The sequence below is a fragment of the Pongo pygmaeus genome, chromosome 1, assembly GCF_028885625.2.
Source record: "Pongo pygmaeus isolate AG05252 chromosome 1, NHGRI_mPonPyg2-v2.0_pri, whole genome shotgun sequence".
Taxonomy (NCBI): domain Eukaryota; kingdom Metazoa; phylum Chordata; class Mammalia; order Primates; family Hominidae; genus Pongo; species Pongo pygmaeus.
Window position 1 is genome coordinate 34,742,509 of NC_072373.2, and position 19,646 is coordinate 34,762,154.

At 39.5% G+C, this 19,646-nt stretch overlaps 1 protein-coding gene across 2 annotated transcripts in view; it reads right to left on the minus strand.

Annotated features, from left to right (window-relative positions):
* CENPF (centromere protein F) overlaps positions 1-19,646 on the minus strand; it is a 53,386-nt gene that overhangs the window by 11,929 nt on the left and 21,811 nt on the right. For both annotated transcript variants that reach the window (XM_054452045.2, XM_054452096.2), the window contains exons 11-15: positions 14,681-14,816; positions 9,360-12,760; positions 5,295-8,138; positions 3,863-4,015; positions 800-976 (exon numbers count right to left, since the gene is read on the minus strand). In XM_054452045.2, coding sequence (XP_054308020.1) covers positions 800-976; positions 3,863-4,015; positions 5,295-8,138; positions 9,360-12,760; positions 14,681-14,816 — 6,711 coding nt within the window. The remainder of the gene's footprint in view (positions 1-799; positions 977-3,862; positions 4,016-5,294; positions 8,139-9,359; positions 12,761-14,680; positions 14,817-19,646) is intronic.

The following is a 19,646-nucleotide window of genomic DNA, read 5'->3' on the forward strand; positions in this document are numbered from 1 at the left end:
CATCCTGGCCAACATGGTGAAACCCCGTCTCTACTAAAAAATACAAAAATTAGCTGGGCGTGGTGGCAGGCGCCTATAATCCCAGCTACTCGGGAGGCTGAGACAGGAGAATTGCTTGAACCCAGGAGGCGGAGGCTGCAGTGAGCCAAGATCGTGCCACTGCACTCTAGCCTGGGTGACAGAGTGAGACTCAGTCTCAAAAAAAAAAAAAAAAAAAAAAACTCTGCCTTTCCAAGGACTATTTCGACTTTGCAACTCTCCTATTATTCTACTCCAAAATGGAAATATACCTTTTTAAAAAATCAGCTGGGCCAGGCGCAGTGGCTCACACCTGTAATCCCAGCACTTTGGGAGGCCGAGGTGGGCAGATCACAAGGTCAGGAGATCGAGACCATCCTGGCTAACACAGTGAAACCCCATCACTACTAAAAATACAAAAAATTAGCTGGGCGTGGTGGCGGGCACCTGTAGTCCCAGCTACTCGGGAGGCTGAGGTAGGAGAATGGTGCAAACCCGGGAGACGGAGCTTGTAGTGAGCTGAGATCACGCCACTGCACTCCAGCCTGGGCGACAGAGAGAGACCCCGTCTCAAAAAAAAAAATAAAAAATAAAAAATCAACTGATAAAATAAGAGAGGGACCTGCGGAAAAGATTGTGAAGTTAATGTGAGACCTTTTATAAGATTATATAGCATAGTAATAACCCAGAATATTGATTTTTTTTGGAAAAAAGAAGAAAAGCCTTACCATGATCAAAATACACTCTCCAGCTCCCCCAGTAACCAAACCCCACATTTCACCTGTTTGTTTGTGTCCAAAAGCAAAGCCTGGTGTTTCTTTTCAGCTTCATGAAGCCGTAGCTGATATTCAGCTATTTCCTCTCTCACTTTCCCTTCCTTTTCCACCTGGTCTCTGTGCATGCAATCTAGGCTCTTCTTCAATTCACTATTTTCTAGTGTGAGCTCCTTCAATTGATCCTAAACAGAAAAATAATAAAATCATAATAGCACTTCCTCATAATTAAGAACCTGGAAATATTTTTAGGAAATAATGTGTACTGTGTGGAAAAAAATTGTTTATGGGCAAGATAAAATCTGTACAGAATAGTGCTATAATCCTTAGCAATGTATTCACTTTTAATTGTGACTTCACCTCCAATGACACTTTCCTCTGCTCCAGCCCAACCACCTCACAAGGTCATATCCAGAGACCACAGAAACTCTGAAACCTTGAATTCAACTAAACCACTCTGGGACCACACCTTCCTATGCTTCCAACCTTGTTTATTAAAGTACTTCCATTGCAACAATTCCTGACCTCATCAACAGAACCACTACCATCTTCACACCAAATCCCCTCCGGACTTGCATTTTCTTCCTTGACCAGCTTAGAATCCAGTTCTGTCACTATAAGAATTTCCTTCCAAATGCCCTCCAATCTTTTGCCCCGTCCCTTCACTATGAAGAACTGGCCAAACTCCAACCCTGGAAGCATTTGTCTTCTCCATGCCTGACCCTGAGTAGCTGTCTCTGTATGTGTTTCTGTATGTGTGGTGTCTACTTCGTCATCTTCAATTCTTTAACCTGCTCCAATCAATTTGTCCCAGCTCTTCCTAAAAAAGCTTTTCATGGCATCATCAACCTCCATGCTGCAAATTAAAGGCATACTCTTCCGAGCTCATCTCAATCGACCTCTAAGTAGTATCTGGGGCTGCTGACCACTCCTTCCTTCTTTTTTTTTTTTTTTTTTGTTATTATTGTTGTTGTTGTTGTTGTTTGGTTGGTTGGTTGGTTTGGCTTAGTTTTCTTGAGACAGGTTCTCGTTATGTTGCCCAGGCTGGAGTGCAGTGGCACAATCATGGCTCACTGCAGCTCAATCTCCAGGGCTCAGGTGATCCCCCGCCTCAGCCTCCCAAGTATGTGCCACCACGTCTGGCTAATTTTATTGTTTTGTTGTAGAAACAGAGTTTTGCCATGTTGCCCAGGCTGGTCTTGAACTTCTGGACTCAAGTTATCAGCCTACCTCGGCCTCCCAAAATGCTGGGATTACAGGCATGAGCCACTATACCCAGCCACTCCCTCCTTCTTGAGACATTCCTTCCTCTTGATTTCCAGAACATGAGACCCCCCTGGGTGTTTGCCTCATCAAGCCTTCTCTCTGTTTTCTTTGCTGGCTCTTCTTCCTCCATCTCACCTTGTATGCCAGAGTTCCTCCAGGCTAGGCCCTGAGACGCCTTCTCTTCTCCATCATTTTATACCATTCCCATAATTTCTAAACACTCCCTATATGTTGAACTAGCCAAGTGAATATTTCCACCCCAAACCTTTCCCACCCCATCCATAGCCTTCCTACCCCTCCAATCTTTGTGCATGTCATTTTCCATCTGGCTCCAGCCACAATGGCTTCCTTTCAATTTCTAAAAAAATACAAAGATCTTTCTAGTCCCAGAGCTTTGACCACACTGCTCTCTAGACCTAGAAGGCTCCCCCGCACTGCCTGGTTGTTGCATAGCTGACTCGTCATCTTGCAGGTGACATCTGCTGACCACCCTATCTAAATCTGCTGACCACCCTATCTAAATTAGGTTGTTTCCTACCCTGATATCCCCACATCCCAATTATTCCACAGCAAAGAATCTTATTTGTTTCCTTTATAGTATTTATCCACTTATTTGTTACATGTTGCCTATTTCATGATTTATTATGTGTCTAGACTGTAAGCTGCATGAGTACAGGAAACACAGGATAGGTATGGTTCAATAGTCCATCCCCTGACCTTACTAGCACTTATTATTTAGAGAATGAATAAATGAATGAATAAAGCCAATGCAAACTAACACACTCATATGTATGGGGCTGAGGCCAAACTACTCCTCTCAGTAGTGCCTATATATAAAATACAATAATGATGCACCTGGGACACTCCCAAGCTACTCAACACCAAAAGAGATTTCAGCAGACACAATACACAAATATCATTCAGAGAACTCCTTCCATGCAGTATGGCCAGAATATGGTCTAAGTCCATTCCTGAGATTCAATGCCAAAACCTTTCCATTTTCATAGATTAAATACTATATTTAAAGAAAAGAATATATCTCTCCAACTCTTTATACAGAATATTACACGTATCATTTCAAATTTCTGTGATTATTCAGGGTCGCAATCATGACTATCTTATTTTGCTGTTCTTTAAATACTACTCAGGGATGAAGTTGCATGAGGACTAAACAGCTATAGGGATGTTTATAATTTAATCAGGTATGACAAACAGGTTTCATTTCATCTGCCAGCTCTCTCTGCATGGTAGCAGCTACGCAGAACACAGTGTTAGGAGACTCAGGAAAAAGGGAGGGTGTGAATTAGTAATATCTACTATGGAAATGGCAGTGGGCAGTGGCAGCCCAAGTGCTATAGATGTGCCACATTAACCCTGCCTAAAACTATGACTTTAGTTCTGTTACTTTGTTAGTTCTTAGCAGATCAATGAATGTGTTTCTAGCAACATTCCAGCCTGCAATCTATGGCAAGCTAGGAAGGCAGATAAACTTGTTGAAAGCGGCATGAGATCTACTTCTGTTGTGCGTTAATGTGGTACAAGGGTCCTCTTCTATGAAAACATATTTGGGCTCTGAGACAGATATTTTCATGTGTTCAGAGGCTTCTCACGACTCCTTGTGGGCTCGTGATAGTGCTGGATGGTAGAGATTACTATAAATCTGATTATGACATAAGCACAGGGTTATTTTTTTCAAGAGCTAAAAATAAGTTAGGTAAACAACAGAAGGTCTTACAGAAACCAATAAGGAGAATGTGCACAATGAATTAACAGATCATAATAACATTTGTCACAAAGAAACTTACTTTGCTGCTCTTTATTTCTTCCAACAGTAACTGTAACTCTCCAGTTAGCCTATTTTTCTCTCCACTGAGTTCTTCTTGCAGCTCTGCTGTTTTCTGTGCCATCTCATGCATTTCCCTCTGCAGCTCAGTTTCCTTTGCAGTCATTGTGTTTACCTGAAATTTCATCTTTCATTAGAATCTGCTTTTTGGTGGTCTGTTTTGATCAGATTGATCACTCTGATACAACATATTCATGCCATTTATTTTAGTCTTCAATCATAAAATGGAAGCTGGCTAATCTCCCCTTTACTAATCCACTCAACTCAACATTCTCAAAACCTACCAGTAAGCTTACCTTTTCTTCCCAGAAAAGATTTAATAGAAGAATAGCAATAAGGGAAGGAATGACAAGGAAAGATAATATCCCTAAGTCTTAAAATCTTTCACAAAGGTATTAATTTGAATTAAACTTAAACATCAGAGATTATCATATCAGGCAGTATCTTATCGGTTCTTGGATCTCTACTAATCCCCCAGTGCCATACTAATCTGCAATAAACATGCTTATGATTAGCGAAAAACAGTTAAAAGCTATTGTTTGCATTTGCCCCTTGAAGTGAAACAGCTTGGTATGGTTTGTCTCATCATCTCTATACTGACTGCCATCTCTTGCAAGGTATACAAAACCCCAAAATTCTTAGGAAATACAGGGTGGAGATGAATTGCATTTTGTGGATACTCCTTTTTTTCTTTAATATTTGTTCAGCAAAAATTAAGTGTGACAAAATCACTTTCCTAGATCACTAAGTAAGCTCACTGGGCCAAAACTTAATTTTTCTTTAATAATTGAGCCTCTTGATGGCAGATCTTCCCTTTAATCATCAACTAATACAATAGAAGACTACACAAAGAGAAGGTATAAAAGAGGGACTGAAAGCACAAAATCCCCAAAACACACCCTAGAAGCCATGAGTGCTCTGTTGGTTACAAATCTATCAGTATCTTTAAAAGTGCTTTGTCCTAAAGGCAAAAAAGACACAGTAAGGCAAGCAGATCCTTTCTGATCCTAGATAATGTCTGTTATACTCTCTATAGCAGTGAGTCTCAACTGGATATGGGTAGGCCACTATTTTGATGTACTCTAAGAAAAGGAAATATAATTAGAACAAGGAACTGTGCATAAACCAAAGCTTTGCCCATATGTAGGTGCCACATTAAAAACCTGGTCCAATCCATGAACATGTCCCAAAGAATCAGCCAGTATAGTCACTACTGCCAGAGCCAACTCAGTGTTTCTGCAATTCAAGACCCAGTAAACATAAAGCCTTTACAAAGTTTGGTCCAATATAGCAGACACTGTCTAGAAGTAAATATAATTCACAGTGTCTAGAGGAAAATATGGTTTCCTGCCTCATGATTACATACTCAAACATAAACAGATATAGCCACTTACTTTTTCAACAAAGGACATTTTGTCCATTTTTGTCAATTCAAGCTTATTCTCTAGATTCTTGTAAGAACTCTGCAGCACTTCTAATGTGTCCTGCAAAGAGGCATTTTTGGATTGTAGCACTTGGATCTTCTGCTCCAATTCCACTGTCAGATTTCTCAGTTCTAAGTTTTGCTCCTTCCAAAGTTGGTGCTCTCCTTCCATCTGGGACAGTTTAGAGACGAGGTGCTCTTGGTCTTGAATTTGATTTTTTAGTCTACTGATTTCTTCATCCTTCTTCTCCAGTTTCTGCTTGCCATCTTCTACTTCTTGAATGAGGCCATTCACTGAAGATTGCAAAACAATATAATTATTTTTGGCCTCATCAAGGCCTTGTAGCAACTGAGCCTTCTCAAGTTCAAGACACTCTACTTGACTACTAAGATTCTGCTCTTTGGCCTTACAGGCCTCTTGGTCATTATGCAGGGCTGCCACTCTCTCATTGAGCTCTTTTAATTGTGTTTGAAGCATCTCCATGACAGTGCTTGACTTTTCTTTCATCTGTACTTTCTCTTGCTCTTTTTCTTGCAAAATATTTTCAAATGACGAATTTATTATTTCTAATTCAGATATTCGCTCTTGCTCTTTTTGTAATTCATTTGTCAGATTTTCTTTTTCTGACCTTATAGTAACAAGATCTAATTCCAGATCTCTCAGACTTTGGGTCATCCCTTCTATTTTTGCTTTTAGGGTGTCTACCTCTCCTTTGGAACTCTCTGCCTCAAGAGCTGCATGCTCTTGGTTTGTCCTGGCTATCTCTAGCTCTCTTTCAAGGTTCTCCACTCTACCCTTAAGTAAATCTGCATGATGCTCACTTTCCTTCAGTTGTTCTAAGACACAGAGCTGCTTCTTTTCATCAGCTTCTAAGCGGGCTCTCAGCTTTTCAATGCTATTTCTCAGCTGATGCTCTTCCTCTATTGGTGGGTCTAGACTCTGTTCTGTGGCATTCATAATTTCTTGGTCACCACACAAGGCTGCTACCGCCTCATTTAGCTCCTTTAACTGATTCTGAAGCATCTCCACTGCAGTTTTAGATTCTTCTTTGATCTGTATCTCTGCTTGCTCCTTTTCTTCTAACAGACTTTTAAATGAAGAGAGTAACTTGTCTAGTTCTGACACCTGACCTTGTTTTTCTTGTATTTGTTTTGTCAGATTTTCTTTTTCAGACCTTAACGTGACAAGGTCTAATTCGAAAACTTTCAGGCTTCTGGCCATCTCTTCTATTTGTGTTTTTAGAGTCTCTACTTCTGCTTTGGAATTCTCGGCATCAAGAATCACTAGCTCCTGGTTTTCTTCTGACATCTGCAATTCCCTTTCAAGGTTCTCAACTTTATCCTTAAGTGAATCATTCTCCCGCTCGCGTTCTTTCAGTTTCTCTGCGACATGCAGCTGCTTCTTTTCATCGGCCTTAATGCGAACTCTCAGTTTCTCGATGCCTCTTCTCAGCTGATGCACTTCCTCCTGTGTTGAGCTCAGCCTCAATGCGAACTCACCTTTCTCCACCAGTGCGGCCTCCAAGGCCTTGGAGACATTCAGCTTTTCATAATCTGATTCACTCAGTCTGGCCTGCAGGCTTTCAGATTCCTTGACAAGCAATTCTTTCTCTTTATTCAGTTGTGCAATTTGGTTTTCCAGCTCACATTTTGTCAAAGACAGTGCCTGTGAGTCCTTTTCCAAACTCTGCAGCTTTTCCTGGAGATGAGTTTTATCTTTCAACAGCTCACTCACATCAGAGGACAAAGTCCGAAGGAGCTCTGTCTTTTCCTTCACCTCTGCCTCCGCCACCTGAATGCAATGGAGACACTCACTTTGATGAGACTCAAGCTCTTGTGTCTTCTCCTTCATTTTTTCAGACAACTGATCCAGTTCCATGGTTTTTTTTGACATAGTATCTAATTGTCCACGAAGCTGGTTTCTCTCACTTGTGACCACTGAGAGTTCTTCTTCAAGGCAGACAATAACCTTCTGCTTATTTTCACTGTCTTTTTCTAAACATAGCTTCTCTGTTTGAACTACCTCTAAGTCAGCCTCCAGGGAGAGGGCTTGATGCTCAATGTTAGCTTTCTCAGATCTGATCCTACTCAGCTCATTTTCCACATCAAGAAATCTCTCTTTCCAGCTGTCATTCACCTTGGCTACATTATCTTCAATATCTTCACGTGATGATTTCTCTGCATGCATTTCTAAATTAGAATTGAGGCCTTCAGAAGTTTCTACTCTCTGGAGTAACTCCTGGTTATCACAAGAAAAATATTCCAATTTTTCACTTAAATCTGAGTTTTCTTTCTTAAGTTCCCCAACTATTTTTTCCAATTCTATGCATGCTTCAATTTTGGTCATTAGTTGTACCTCCTGTAAATGGAGTTTTGAGTCTAATTCTTTCATTTCATTTAGCAAACTTTCAACTTTTCTGTCACGGTCCTCTATCACATGAAGTAATCTCAAATTCTCATTTGATGTCTCTTTTACCCGCAGTTGAAGATTTTGGATATTTTCCTGATTCCCCAGGAAATCCATAGGTACCGAAGCATTAGGACCAGAAAATGACAATTCAGAAATGCATTCTGAAGAGCCCTGGGTTTTGTCTTCCCCTGGAGGCTCATAATTGGTGTCTGGGGACTGTTCCCCAGAGCACTCTCCTGTGAGTTTCACTACACCAGTCTCAGTTATTTTCTCAATGTCTAGATTGAGGTCCTGCTGAGCATCTTTATCACAAATCTGATGAACATCATGCTTTGGTGTTCTTTCTGTAGTTTCTGAAGTATGTTCTTTTGATATGTCACAGCTCCCATTTCGGCCTTGAATAGCCTGTAATTATAATACATAACAAGCATGCATTTTATTTTTCAAAAAGAATCAAAATAGAATAGACTTAGTTATTACTTTTTAGAAACTGATGCGTGGCCTCTGCTAAACACATCTCTTAAAGTGGTGTATTTCCCACTACATTCAAATGTTCAACATAATTATACATTCAGTAAGTGGCCCCTATGGGCAAGACACTGGGGTTAGGCATTTATCTTGAAGACAAACCCTTCAGCTCAATTACAATTTGTAATGTATTTAAATTTCATATTTTTTCCTTGCTAAGAATATTCAGGTAGCCTAAATATGAAATCTCTTTGTAATTATTAAATAAGAGGCTAACAAAATGCTCAGCATCCACCTTCAGCATTTATGATATTCTTTAATAAGGCAGTAAAGTTTCATAACCAGATTCCCAGTCCAAGGACTTAATCCCCAATCCAGCACTTACTGTACATTATTGGATAAATTACATATTTGAGCCTCACTTTCCTCTCATCTGTAAACTGGGGATCTGCTGTTGCGCCTACACCTGCCATCACCTCACCATGACCTGCCTTCTCTACCTCACAGAGATAGACAGAGGAAATCAAGTGACATGTATACACCATATAGCATTATTAATTAAGCTAGCAGGCTAGAAAGGACAAAGTTACAAGCAATTAAAGAAATATGTATTCAATTTTTTAAAAGTCCTTTTAAATGACTTATACCAAATCATATTTTTGTACCACAGTAAATTGTTAGAGAGAAAACTGTTTAGTAATACATAAAGAATCTCCTGTATTTAGTTTCATGACGATAATGCCATAACATCAAAAATAGTCTGAAAAGTGCGAGAGATTAAAAATTTACATCATATTACCATTTGTAAGTTCTTAATTATTTAAGTATACTTTATTAATGTACAAAGGGTGGAAAAACACACTCTAAAGACTTTCTGACTCCATAATATAATTTTCTCCAGACTTTAAAAACATCTTTAGTAATATTCTATATAATGCTATGTAAATCTAATCCCTATAGAAATTTATTCCTCAAATAAAGTTTACTCATTTTCCTCAAGTTCTGGTTTGTTTTGAAAACATTTTGGTGTATTTTAATTCCTTGAACCCTAAAAATATTTTAACTTAGGTTTAATGTACATTTCAATTAGACAAACATTTACTGAGCGTCTACTAGTCATGTAAACCGAGAAATGGCATTTAAATCCCAGGTACTTACATCTTCTGCGTCGATGCCAAGCAAAGACCGAGAACTTAAGTCCAGACCTTGTAGCTGGAGTCGTGCTACTTCCAGCTCAAGTGACAGTTGTTCCGTCTGTTTCTTTTCTGCCGCCAGCTTGGACTCCATCTCCAGAGTCACGCTTGTCAGCTTCTGTTGCCACTGTTCATTTTCTGACAAATACTGCTTCCTAAGGCAGTCAAGCTCTTGCCTTTCAGAACTTAATAACTGCTCGAGCTCTTGAATTTCCTTATTTTTCATAATCCCTTGACTTTCCATTTTCTCTTCTAGCTTCTCGAGGGACTGCCGGTACACCTCACAGAGGCACTCAAGCTCTTCAACACCCTTCGCTGGGGCTGAAGGGGTTTCTTTCCTGGTCAGATTCTCCTCCTGCAGACTGCTGCAAAATACTTCATCTACACTGCACTGGTTTGCTGAAACAGTCCCTTCTAAATTACTCAAAAGAGACATATCTCCTGTCTGTTCTAAAAGAGCTCTGTAAAAGGAGGAGTCTCCCAAACTGCTAAGACTAGAGCTGTCAGGCACACAAGAGGATGACAGGGATGGAACGAGCCCCTCCTCCAAGCCCAGCTGCATCTCCTTCACCAAGTCACCTTGAAAGTTTCTCAGATTTGTTGACAAGACCAAATTTTCGGCCTTTAATGAGTCAACGTAGGTCTGCAGCTCTGACATTTTAGAGTTCATCTGACAATGCTGATCATGTAAAATTTTGTGTTCACTTTGTAAAGATGAGAATTTCTCTTGCAATTCGGCAAAGTGCATTTGAACTTCTTTGTTTGACAATGTCAAGCGCTCGTAGGAATTACTCTCGTCCAATGGAGCCAAAGACACAGGGTGCTGTTCATTTGGTTGTTCAAATTCACCTCCTGGTATGTCTTCCACTAACTCACCATGGAGAAGACCACTGTCATCATTTAATATTTTAACTTCATTTACTAGTTTCCCTACCTCTTCCGCCATTTTCCTAGTTGCTGTGATACATTCTGACCTTGAATCATTCAGCTCAGTTACTAGTTCATACTTTTCAGCCTGCAGTATTTCACATATTTTCTCTAGCTCATTCAGCTTGTTCATCGCTGTTTGCAGAGAGCACTGAAGGGGTGCATTGTCGTTTTGACTTGTTGACAACTCATGAAGCACTGAAATATACTTTTCTTCTGCATCTATTTCACAGTCTTTAAGGCCACTAATTTCTTGTGACTGCATGTCTTGCAAATTGCTGGTTTCAAGATCTCCTCTAATTGTCTGTAATTCATGCTGCAGGCACTCCTTCTCCTTCTCACTTTCCTGAAGTTTTAATTCCTTATTTCTTAGCATAGCTTCTAATTGCACCAACTGCGCATTATAACTATCTAGAGAAATTTCTTTAACTTCAAGATCCATCTGAGGTTTAAAATTACATTGATTTCTCTCACTCTCTCTTTCTTTCACAGAGTTCCTAATTGGTTCCGATTCTAGATTTTGACATTCATGTTTCGTCTTCATTAACTTCATCAGCTGTTCATTCTCTTGTAATAAGTCATTAACTTCCTTTTGCATTTTGTTTTGTTCTTCCTTTAAAGTCATGATTTCTTGCTTTAAACCATCAGCCTCACTCTTAGAATTGTTTTGGTTATCTGTCATCTCAGATCTCAGAGCTTGCTGCACTGTCTCCAACTCTAGCAGCAGATTCTGATTTCTTTCTTCAGCAAATGCTAATTTTGTTAAGAATTCTTGGTGTTCCTTTGCAAATGCTTCCTTTAGCTGTTCCAACTCATTTTTTCTATTTTCACAAAGACTAGTGCATTCATTTAGCAAGCATTCTAATTTAGAATTCTTTTCTTGTGCTGCTTTGTATTTTTGACTAAGATCCTCATATGCATTTCCGGTTTCTTCACATCTTTGTAGTAAAATAAGTTTTTCTTGCTTGTACTGATCAGATAACTCTGAAATGCTTTTCTCCCTTTCATCTATATAGTTTGCAAAACTCTCACTTTTCTGGATTAAGCTCATCTTCTCTTGATTTAAGGATGCATTAATTTCCTTAAGAGTCCCATTCTCTTGGGTCAGCTCTTCAATTTCTTTTTTATTTAGAGAAATGATGGAACTCATTTCTTTCTTCTCCAAGCTTAGGGTTTCAGATAAAAGTTGTAGCTCCTTTAGAGAGTCTTCAAGTAGATGGTTGCTCTTTTTTAATTCTTGAATCTCTGCCTGCTCAGTTTCTAACTTATCATTTAAAAGTTGCAGCTCTTTTTCCTTGTTCTCAAGGGCACTTAAGGTTTCAGCAACAACATTCTGGTGAGCAGAAGTGTCTTCCTGTAACTTACTAATGCGCTGACTTGTTTCAGCCACAAAACTTTGATGCATCTGTTCTGCTTTCATGAGATTTACTTCTATTTCTCCTTTGATTTGCACCAACTCTTCACACTGCTTTTGCAGGTCTGAGTTCATCTGTTTTTGAGACTCTAATGAAAATTCAAGTGAATCAACTCTATTTTGTAGGATGGCAGAATTTTTTGGACTTTGGTCTGCTTCTAAATGACATTCACTCCTCTCTGGAGGCATGCTTCCTTGTTCTCCAATTATATTTGCAAAGGAATTATGCATGGCAGGCTGCTGATCAAAAGCCAAAAGACTTCTCTGATGATCTTCATTTGTCACCAGAGAAGCATCTTTGGATTTTAGCAGATCCCTGAGGCTCTCATATTCGGCATGCAAGTCTTGGTAACACCGGTCTTTGTCCACTATTTCATTTGACAGTAACTGAAGCTTGTGTTCTAGATCTTCAACTTGCCCAGTAAGCTTAGAAGTCTTCAAACACATATTTTCTATTTCCTTCTGATGTTTCTGATCTGAGAACTCAGCTTTCTGCTGTAGCTCCACATAAGCTAGTTTCTGGGTCTCTACCTCCACTGACTTACTGTCTAACACGTTGTGAAGGTTTCTGATCTCAACACTTAGGTTTTCTCTGTCCATCTCCAGCGTTCTTACTCTCTCGTTGTATTCATGACTTTTTATTTGCTGTGTCTTCAGACAAGTTTCCAAGTGATTAATTTTACTCTGCAAGTTTTCCTTTTCTGATTCCATCTGAGTTAAAAGTTTTTCGTTTTCACTTTTCCAACAAGAAAACAGAGTTTTCTCCTCTTTCAATTCTTCATATTCTTTCTTTTTTAACTCCAAAGCACTCAGCAAGGCTTTGGACTCTTTCTCTGTCTTGCTTAACTTATCATTAAGTTGTTCAATGTGATGTTCTCTTTTCTTCAAAAGGTCTTGAGAACAATCTCGCTGCTTTTCCAGATCAGCCACAGCAAGCTTCAGTTTCTCTAAAGTCAAGGAGTTTTCTTGCTGATTTATTTTTTCTTGAAGATCTCTTAACGTGGTTTCCTGAGAGGTATTCTTCGCTATTTAAAAATAAATAAAAGTTGTCAATTTTTGTAATAAATGTTTATTCTACAGAAATGCTAACCCCTCCCCCCGCCCCCGGCAAAATCCAAACAAACTAACAACTACTCAAGCCCTGGAAAAACTGGCATTATTGCCTGGGTACCTCTTAGAAAGTGGATCACTTGGTAATTATCTTATATAAAAACGAGAAAAATGGTCATCTTAAGGAGAGTAACACATTTGTTCATCTTCTTTCTAGCAGCTTAAGAACATGTTATTGAATAAAATACCAAGGGATGATTTTCCTAAGCACTGTTTCTTTTCTTTGTATGTGTTTATATATGTGTATATTTTTACCATCTTTTCGAATATTTATTCCAAGAGAGAAAACTGGGACAAGAACAGCACTGAAATGGGAACATCTCACTTTATTGTAGAGTAATTCTGATGACTCAGAAAAGTAAATAAGTACTCCACCATTTTAGCTAAAACATCCACAGGATTAGACTTAAGTAGAAAAGAGTAAATGATGCCATATATCAGTAATTCTCAAGGCCTATATGTGAATATTCCTGAGGAACATTATCACCCCCATCCCAGCCCCTCAGAGTAAGGGTGGCAGTGTCTATGAATGTGACAGTCATTTGGAAGCTTCTTCAAACTCTGTTACCCCCCTGTCTTCTGCCCAATGACTCATCTATACATACTGGCCCCTCCTGGTTGGGAATAACCACGATGTTTTCATTAAACAGTGATGAGAAGGCTTCATGTTGCTCAAGTATGTTGGGGGAGATTGAAAGTTGAGAACCTCCACAGTAGATGATAAAGGTAACATGTATTACAATCTCAGACATCATATCAAGTGGAAAGCAGTAAGAACTTCTAAGCTGCCAATCTCAATCTACCTACTTATAGTTGAGGGATTAGGTAGACAGCACCACAAGGGCTTCATCCCACTTTGCTGTGAGCAACTCAAACAATCACCTGGGTGATCAACATTGAAAAATGCCCCAACTGTTCCTTTTCTTACAGTTTCCCTTCAAGAAAGCTGAAGACTGAAATTTCTACCTGCTGCTTTGGAAAAACTAAAAGCTGTCTTGGGGAGATTGGGTTTTTGTTTCGTTTTGTTTTTTTGAGACGGAGTCTCGCTCTGTCGCCCCAGCTGGAGTGCAGTGGCACAATCTCCGCCTCCTGGGTTCATGCCATTCTCCTGCCTCGGCCTCCCGAGTAGCTGGGACTACAGGCGCCCGCCACCACACCAAGATTGGGGTTTTAAAAAGAAAATAGTCATAGAGAAGTGTGACACACATTCCACAGGACAGAGTTCAAAGAAATCCTAGATATGCAAACACCCCAGGTGAGAAAATAAGGGTATGTAGAAGACATCCGGCACAAACATACAAATATGAAACCAAGAGTGGATTCATTTGATATGTAGAGCAGAATTCTTTGGCTTTAAAATAAGAAAATAAAATCATTCAGTCAAGTAAGTCATCAAAAAACAATGGTCATTAGGAGCTTGGAAAACACGCATTTAATATAGGGTTTCTCCATTATAAGGGAAATGGTAATGAGTCAGGAGATGAGCTGTCTGGATGTAACTAACAAGCACACTTGAGACACAGAGAATAGCACTCGGGGGTGAGAGACAGCACTGACAATTTAGCTTTGTGTGGAAAATATTTACCCTTCTGGTTTCAAAGTGCTGAGCATCAGGCATTTGGGACTCAATATGTTCCAATTAAAAAAAGTCCCACTCTCACTCTGGAAACTAAAAACTAGAAGAGGGAAAACTCTTCCACATCAACCGCACACATCTTTTTGAGGGACTATATGAAAAAAAAATCCAAAGAGTTTCTCTAATATGTTAATGCCATCCATCCCCTCTCACGGGAATAGTAGCTTAGAAAGTTAACTCAAACACTAAGTTTACTTACCTTTCATTTCTTCTGCAAAATTCTGGCTCTGATTTAAACACTGTTTGATGTTCTTGAGTTCTGCCTCCAGGTGGCAGACTTCTCTGGCCTTTTGCTCAGACTGACTCTTAAGGAGGTTGTTTTCCTTCTTCATTTCCTAAAACACACATTTAATTGGTTATAGCCAAAACGAATGCTCAAGTAAGTTATGACTTCTGCCTTAATAAAGGTCCCTAACAGAATTGTTTGTGTATCTCACTAGGGAAAGAATCACAATTTCCCCGTTTGAGTATCTAATGAAGTCAGACATTCTTACTTAAATAATGTTATGAACAGAAGACGACAGCATCAAACCCAAATCTGAAGACAATTTTTTCTTTCAAGAAGTTTCATTGAACTTTCTCATTGTTCATATGCCTATTAAAGAGTAAGCTCAAAAGGAAAATCCTATCTACAAGATCCTCAAGACAAAACCTCCAAGTTCCTATCACACCTGAATGGCCAAATATACCTTTGCAAACATTTGATTTGTTAATAAACCAAAAAAAAAAAAAAAAAAAAAAAATCTCAGCACATATGTTTACTTTTCATTGCAAAACCATCTTAAGGTTTGCTGTTACAGGAATGATTTTGTGGGAAAAATTACCTTCAATAAATGCTTATCAAGAAAACCAACAATATTCAAGATGCTGGAATGTGAATTACAAAAAATGCAAATATAAATAAGACAGAGTCTCTGCCCTTGGGGCAGACATCCTCCAGTGGGGGAAGATGTGATACTAATCATTTAATACACAATAGGATGTGCTAAATACTAAAGAGACATTGAGTGTGCTATGGGAAATCAGAGGGCTGGAACACACAGGAAGAATTAATTCTAGCTTCTGAGCTTTCACAGTGAAAACAGGTTCTTTGGGCATCTGATTGAAGATATATCCACGCAACAGCATGCAATAAAGTAACATAGGTACATGTGTAGTTCCATTCTACTACCTAGGGAGGCCTATATGTTCTGAATCTTAAAAGCAAGCAGTATTTACGTGCCAAAGAAAAACTTTATTGCTTATTAACCACGTAAGACTCACATAACAAACAAGTATCTCAACCTATACTGTACGACACCCTTTGGACCACAGGGAATTGGTATACATCATTACAAACTGAGAGAACCAAGCACCTCACATCCTTACGCAGGGAAAAGTCATATAAAGCTAACTTTTTTCTAAACTGCATTTCAAACCTACTAAAATTACCCCTTTGTGAAGTAGAGGAAAAATTCTGAATCTTAAAGAAACAATTAAGACCCATCCTCCAAAACCCTACTGCACTGTTAGAAAACAGATGGCCGTGGCAATACTGTGTTGGAAGGCTGCCTTCAATTATCATTCTGGTTACTACCAGCAGATGGGTACCGACGTAGCAAAGCCAAATTCAAGAAGAGGGAGAATCTGGCTAGTAGAAAGTACTTGAAAACTTGCTGGCAGCTGCTCTGTTCATGTATTTGCGTTCATTTCATCATTAAAATAAGACAGAACCTGTTGTAGTTATTATACTCCCATCTACCGTGTCCTGATCCTGCTTCCCTGCCGCTAAACTGACACTCTATCGAATTAAGATATCAATCAGAACTAAAGGGCAGCTCCAACCGATCTCAAGATTGACAGGCTAACATTCACACTAGTCAGTGTTAAATTTTGCAAAGCACGATCATTAAGGTGCAACAATGTTATTGATTTAAATTAGCATCATTAAACTGTGGAACCTATAATGACTGGTTTGTTCTTCAGACTCAGAATAATCACCCCTCAAATGAGCTCACAGATGTGAAAGGACAAACATCTTAAAGCACTTTGACAGGGGCAATGTAGCATTATTAGTAGTATTTCTTCCCAAAATTTAACAGTAGCCAGATCTCTGTAATCAATGCTAGGATCAGCTGAATAAAGTCAACATAGAAGAGGAACTAGAATGTAATTACCTGGGTCGACTTAGCATTTTTATTTTGCAAATGAAAAAATATTTTCTTACTCTAAAAAAAAATTTTTTAATCAAATCAAATGACACCTGCATCTGGAGGCTTGACAAGAAAGCTGGAAAGACACTGTGCAAAACTAGGTGCGTCCCAATAGGAAGGAAGGAAAAAAGAAGAGAGAGAGGGCACCAGGGAAAGAGGGGGAATTTTATGTTTATGTGTTTGTTGGTCTCGATCCATGTCTGTCCATAACTGGAGACATTTAAATGAATAGTAAGCTCAATGGAAAGATTAACATGACTTTCTCTATTCTGGCACTAGCTCCGTAAATATTTGTTTCTAACGAAGAAATGTTCAGCCAATCCTGGGACCCAGCAGGCTTATAATGCTATGGGTATGACCAACCCAAGAATTTTAAAAGGCCAGAATTTAAAAAATGAACATCTGAAAATGGATGTGCAAACTGCCATCCATCAGCAATTAGTTTTCCACGAGGCTACAGCCACTTAAGACTTGATTGGGTATCTCATTATCAACAATGAGTTAAGCATACAAAGATATATTTTCCTAGGCATCTCTTGCATCCTCACATGATTTGCAAAATTGGGTACTATGCTGGAAAACACAACGAAAATCCCTATAACCACAAGCCAGCATTAGAGCTTAGCAAGCAATTCCACCCAGATCAACTTCGCTTTAGGAGCAGCAAGGGAGGCATCATTTCCTAGGGCCAGACAAAACAAATTTCAGCTACTGTGTGGCATTTCATGATCCCATCCATGAATATAGCTTAATACGTCCCCTGCTGGGCGAAGCCTATATACTTGGATAAGGGATGGATGCAAAGAATGTGTTTTTCCCTTTCCTCCTCATCTCTCTTGCTTGCCAGAGCCAGCTCCTTAGAGGACCTAGTGTAATACAGATCCCTATGCTTGGAAAGGTCCCCAGGCAAGTGTTCCCTCATCTTGACTGTCAAACGATGGTATTTTATTGCCTAACCCCAATGCTATGGGGCTGGCACTGGATAGTGGATGAGCAGCTTATCTAAACCCTCCATTCACTTTGATACTAAATGCTAACTTTACCCTTGATTGGGCCATTAAATCACATTTCCAGTACTGATAATTTCTCATTGTGAGCAGCATGTTTACGAAACATGGACAAGGAAACTTTCAGTACAACTGTCACATTATTTCGGCATCCAAAACCTATAAGCATCCTAAATTTGTTAGTGCTTACTTATAATTAGACACAGAAAGATACCCAGAGTGACACAATAATAGAACAGGCAAAATTATAAATATGAGAAATCTCAAGTGCACTGTCCTCTGATCACACTTTCTGTGCCTGTAGGTGACAGCAAACAATGCTAACATCAAAAGGTCATGGCAGTGATGAAGACCAAGGCAATGGGCAGGTGGTGGACTGCAATAACTGACTGAGCACTTATGTGCTGGGCACTGGGCTAAGCACTTTACATATAGTATTTAACTTAACCAAGAATACAGCCTTGAAAAGGGAGGAGAATGATTTGTCCCTATATGCAGATGAGGAAAGTCAGACTGAGAAAGGGTAAGCCATTGTCTCAAGGTCACATCGCGGTAGGTCGCAGAAAAGCAACGCAATTTCAGATCTCGCTCACTCTAAAGCCACTACCATTTTCCCAGTAAGTTACACCACCACTCTAACTGGGTTCATCAGTTATCTGGTCCCAATCCCAATGCAAAACACAAGAGCCAGCCAAACTCTTTGAAATCTTGCTATCACCCTCAAAAGATGACACATACGTAAACATAACCATAAATTAAGACAAATATTAACTTCATCCCCAGGCCCTGTGCTAGACACTTGCACATAGATGCCCTCATTTGACACAGACATCAATGAAATACCAGTGAAATATGATGCACGCACCTCAATACAGGCTAGGGTTAACTGAGGACAGCGCTACAGCTCACAGACCAGACCAGACCTTGTGGGGATGAACGAGTCTTCAGAAACACCTGCAAGACAATGTCCAGCCCACTACTGTGACTTGGCCAAGCAAGCAGTTTTTAAAGTGTTTGGACTCTCTTAACCAGATGATTGCTTTTACAAAATGTTTCCACCAGGCAGCCAGTGGAGTCGCGGGAGAGTTCCTGGCTGAAAGGGAAGCTCACAGAGGGAAGAGTTCGATGCCAGTCTGCCTGTGGAAATGTTAGCAGAAGCATCTGTTGGTTGGTCCCCACTGGCCAAAAGGCAAACATTTGTTTTGCTGAAACAAACACTTCCATTTGAAAATGTTTGCTGATGAAACTATCATCTGATTTGAAGTTTTCTTCCACTTTGGTGGCTGGAGCTGCAGCCCCCTATCTCCAGCAGTATTGCCCCTTTGGGGTTAGCTGATTTAACAATCGCCTGTCTGCTACTGACAGATGTTCTGATTTTACCGTCATGATACACTCTGCAAAGTGGTGGTGATAAATACATTTAGACTTTCCTCACCTGAACAAATACCTGTTCTTTATGGAGAAAGTTTTGTTAATCTTTACAGACTGAAAAGTGATCATAGAACATTTAAAGAATAAACAGAAAAACATTCTTTCCTGTGGGGTTTGATGGAGAAGAAATTTCTACGATTCTTGTGTTGTTCCTCTTCTTAAAATTACAATGTTGATTTATGGCCGTCTTCGAACTGTTTCAGTCTATGAACTGTTACTGAATGGTTCTTAATTAAGCCCTTTAAAATAAAATCCAGGCCACTAAATGAATTCAGAGAGAAGCCAAATTGAAGTACGTATGCATAAAATCCCATCAGGGTATCCATGCCATTCAGGAACCCTCATCCACCACTTTGTGGACGAAACAAAGTCTCCAAAGACACCATCAACCAGGCCATGCACAGGCTCAACATTAAGGTCAGTGTCCACTTTTGAAGCCAGTCATATAATTGACAATTTGCTTGATGTTTTTGTAAGAATTTTTAATCTAGAAACTCTTTATCTGTCACCACTTTTGTTTATTTAAATCTATGAT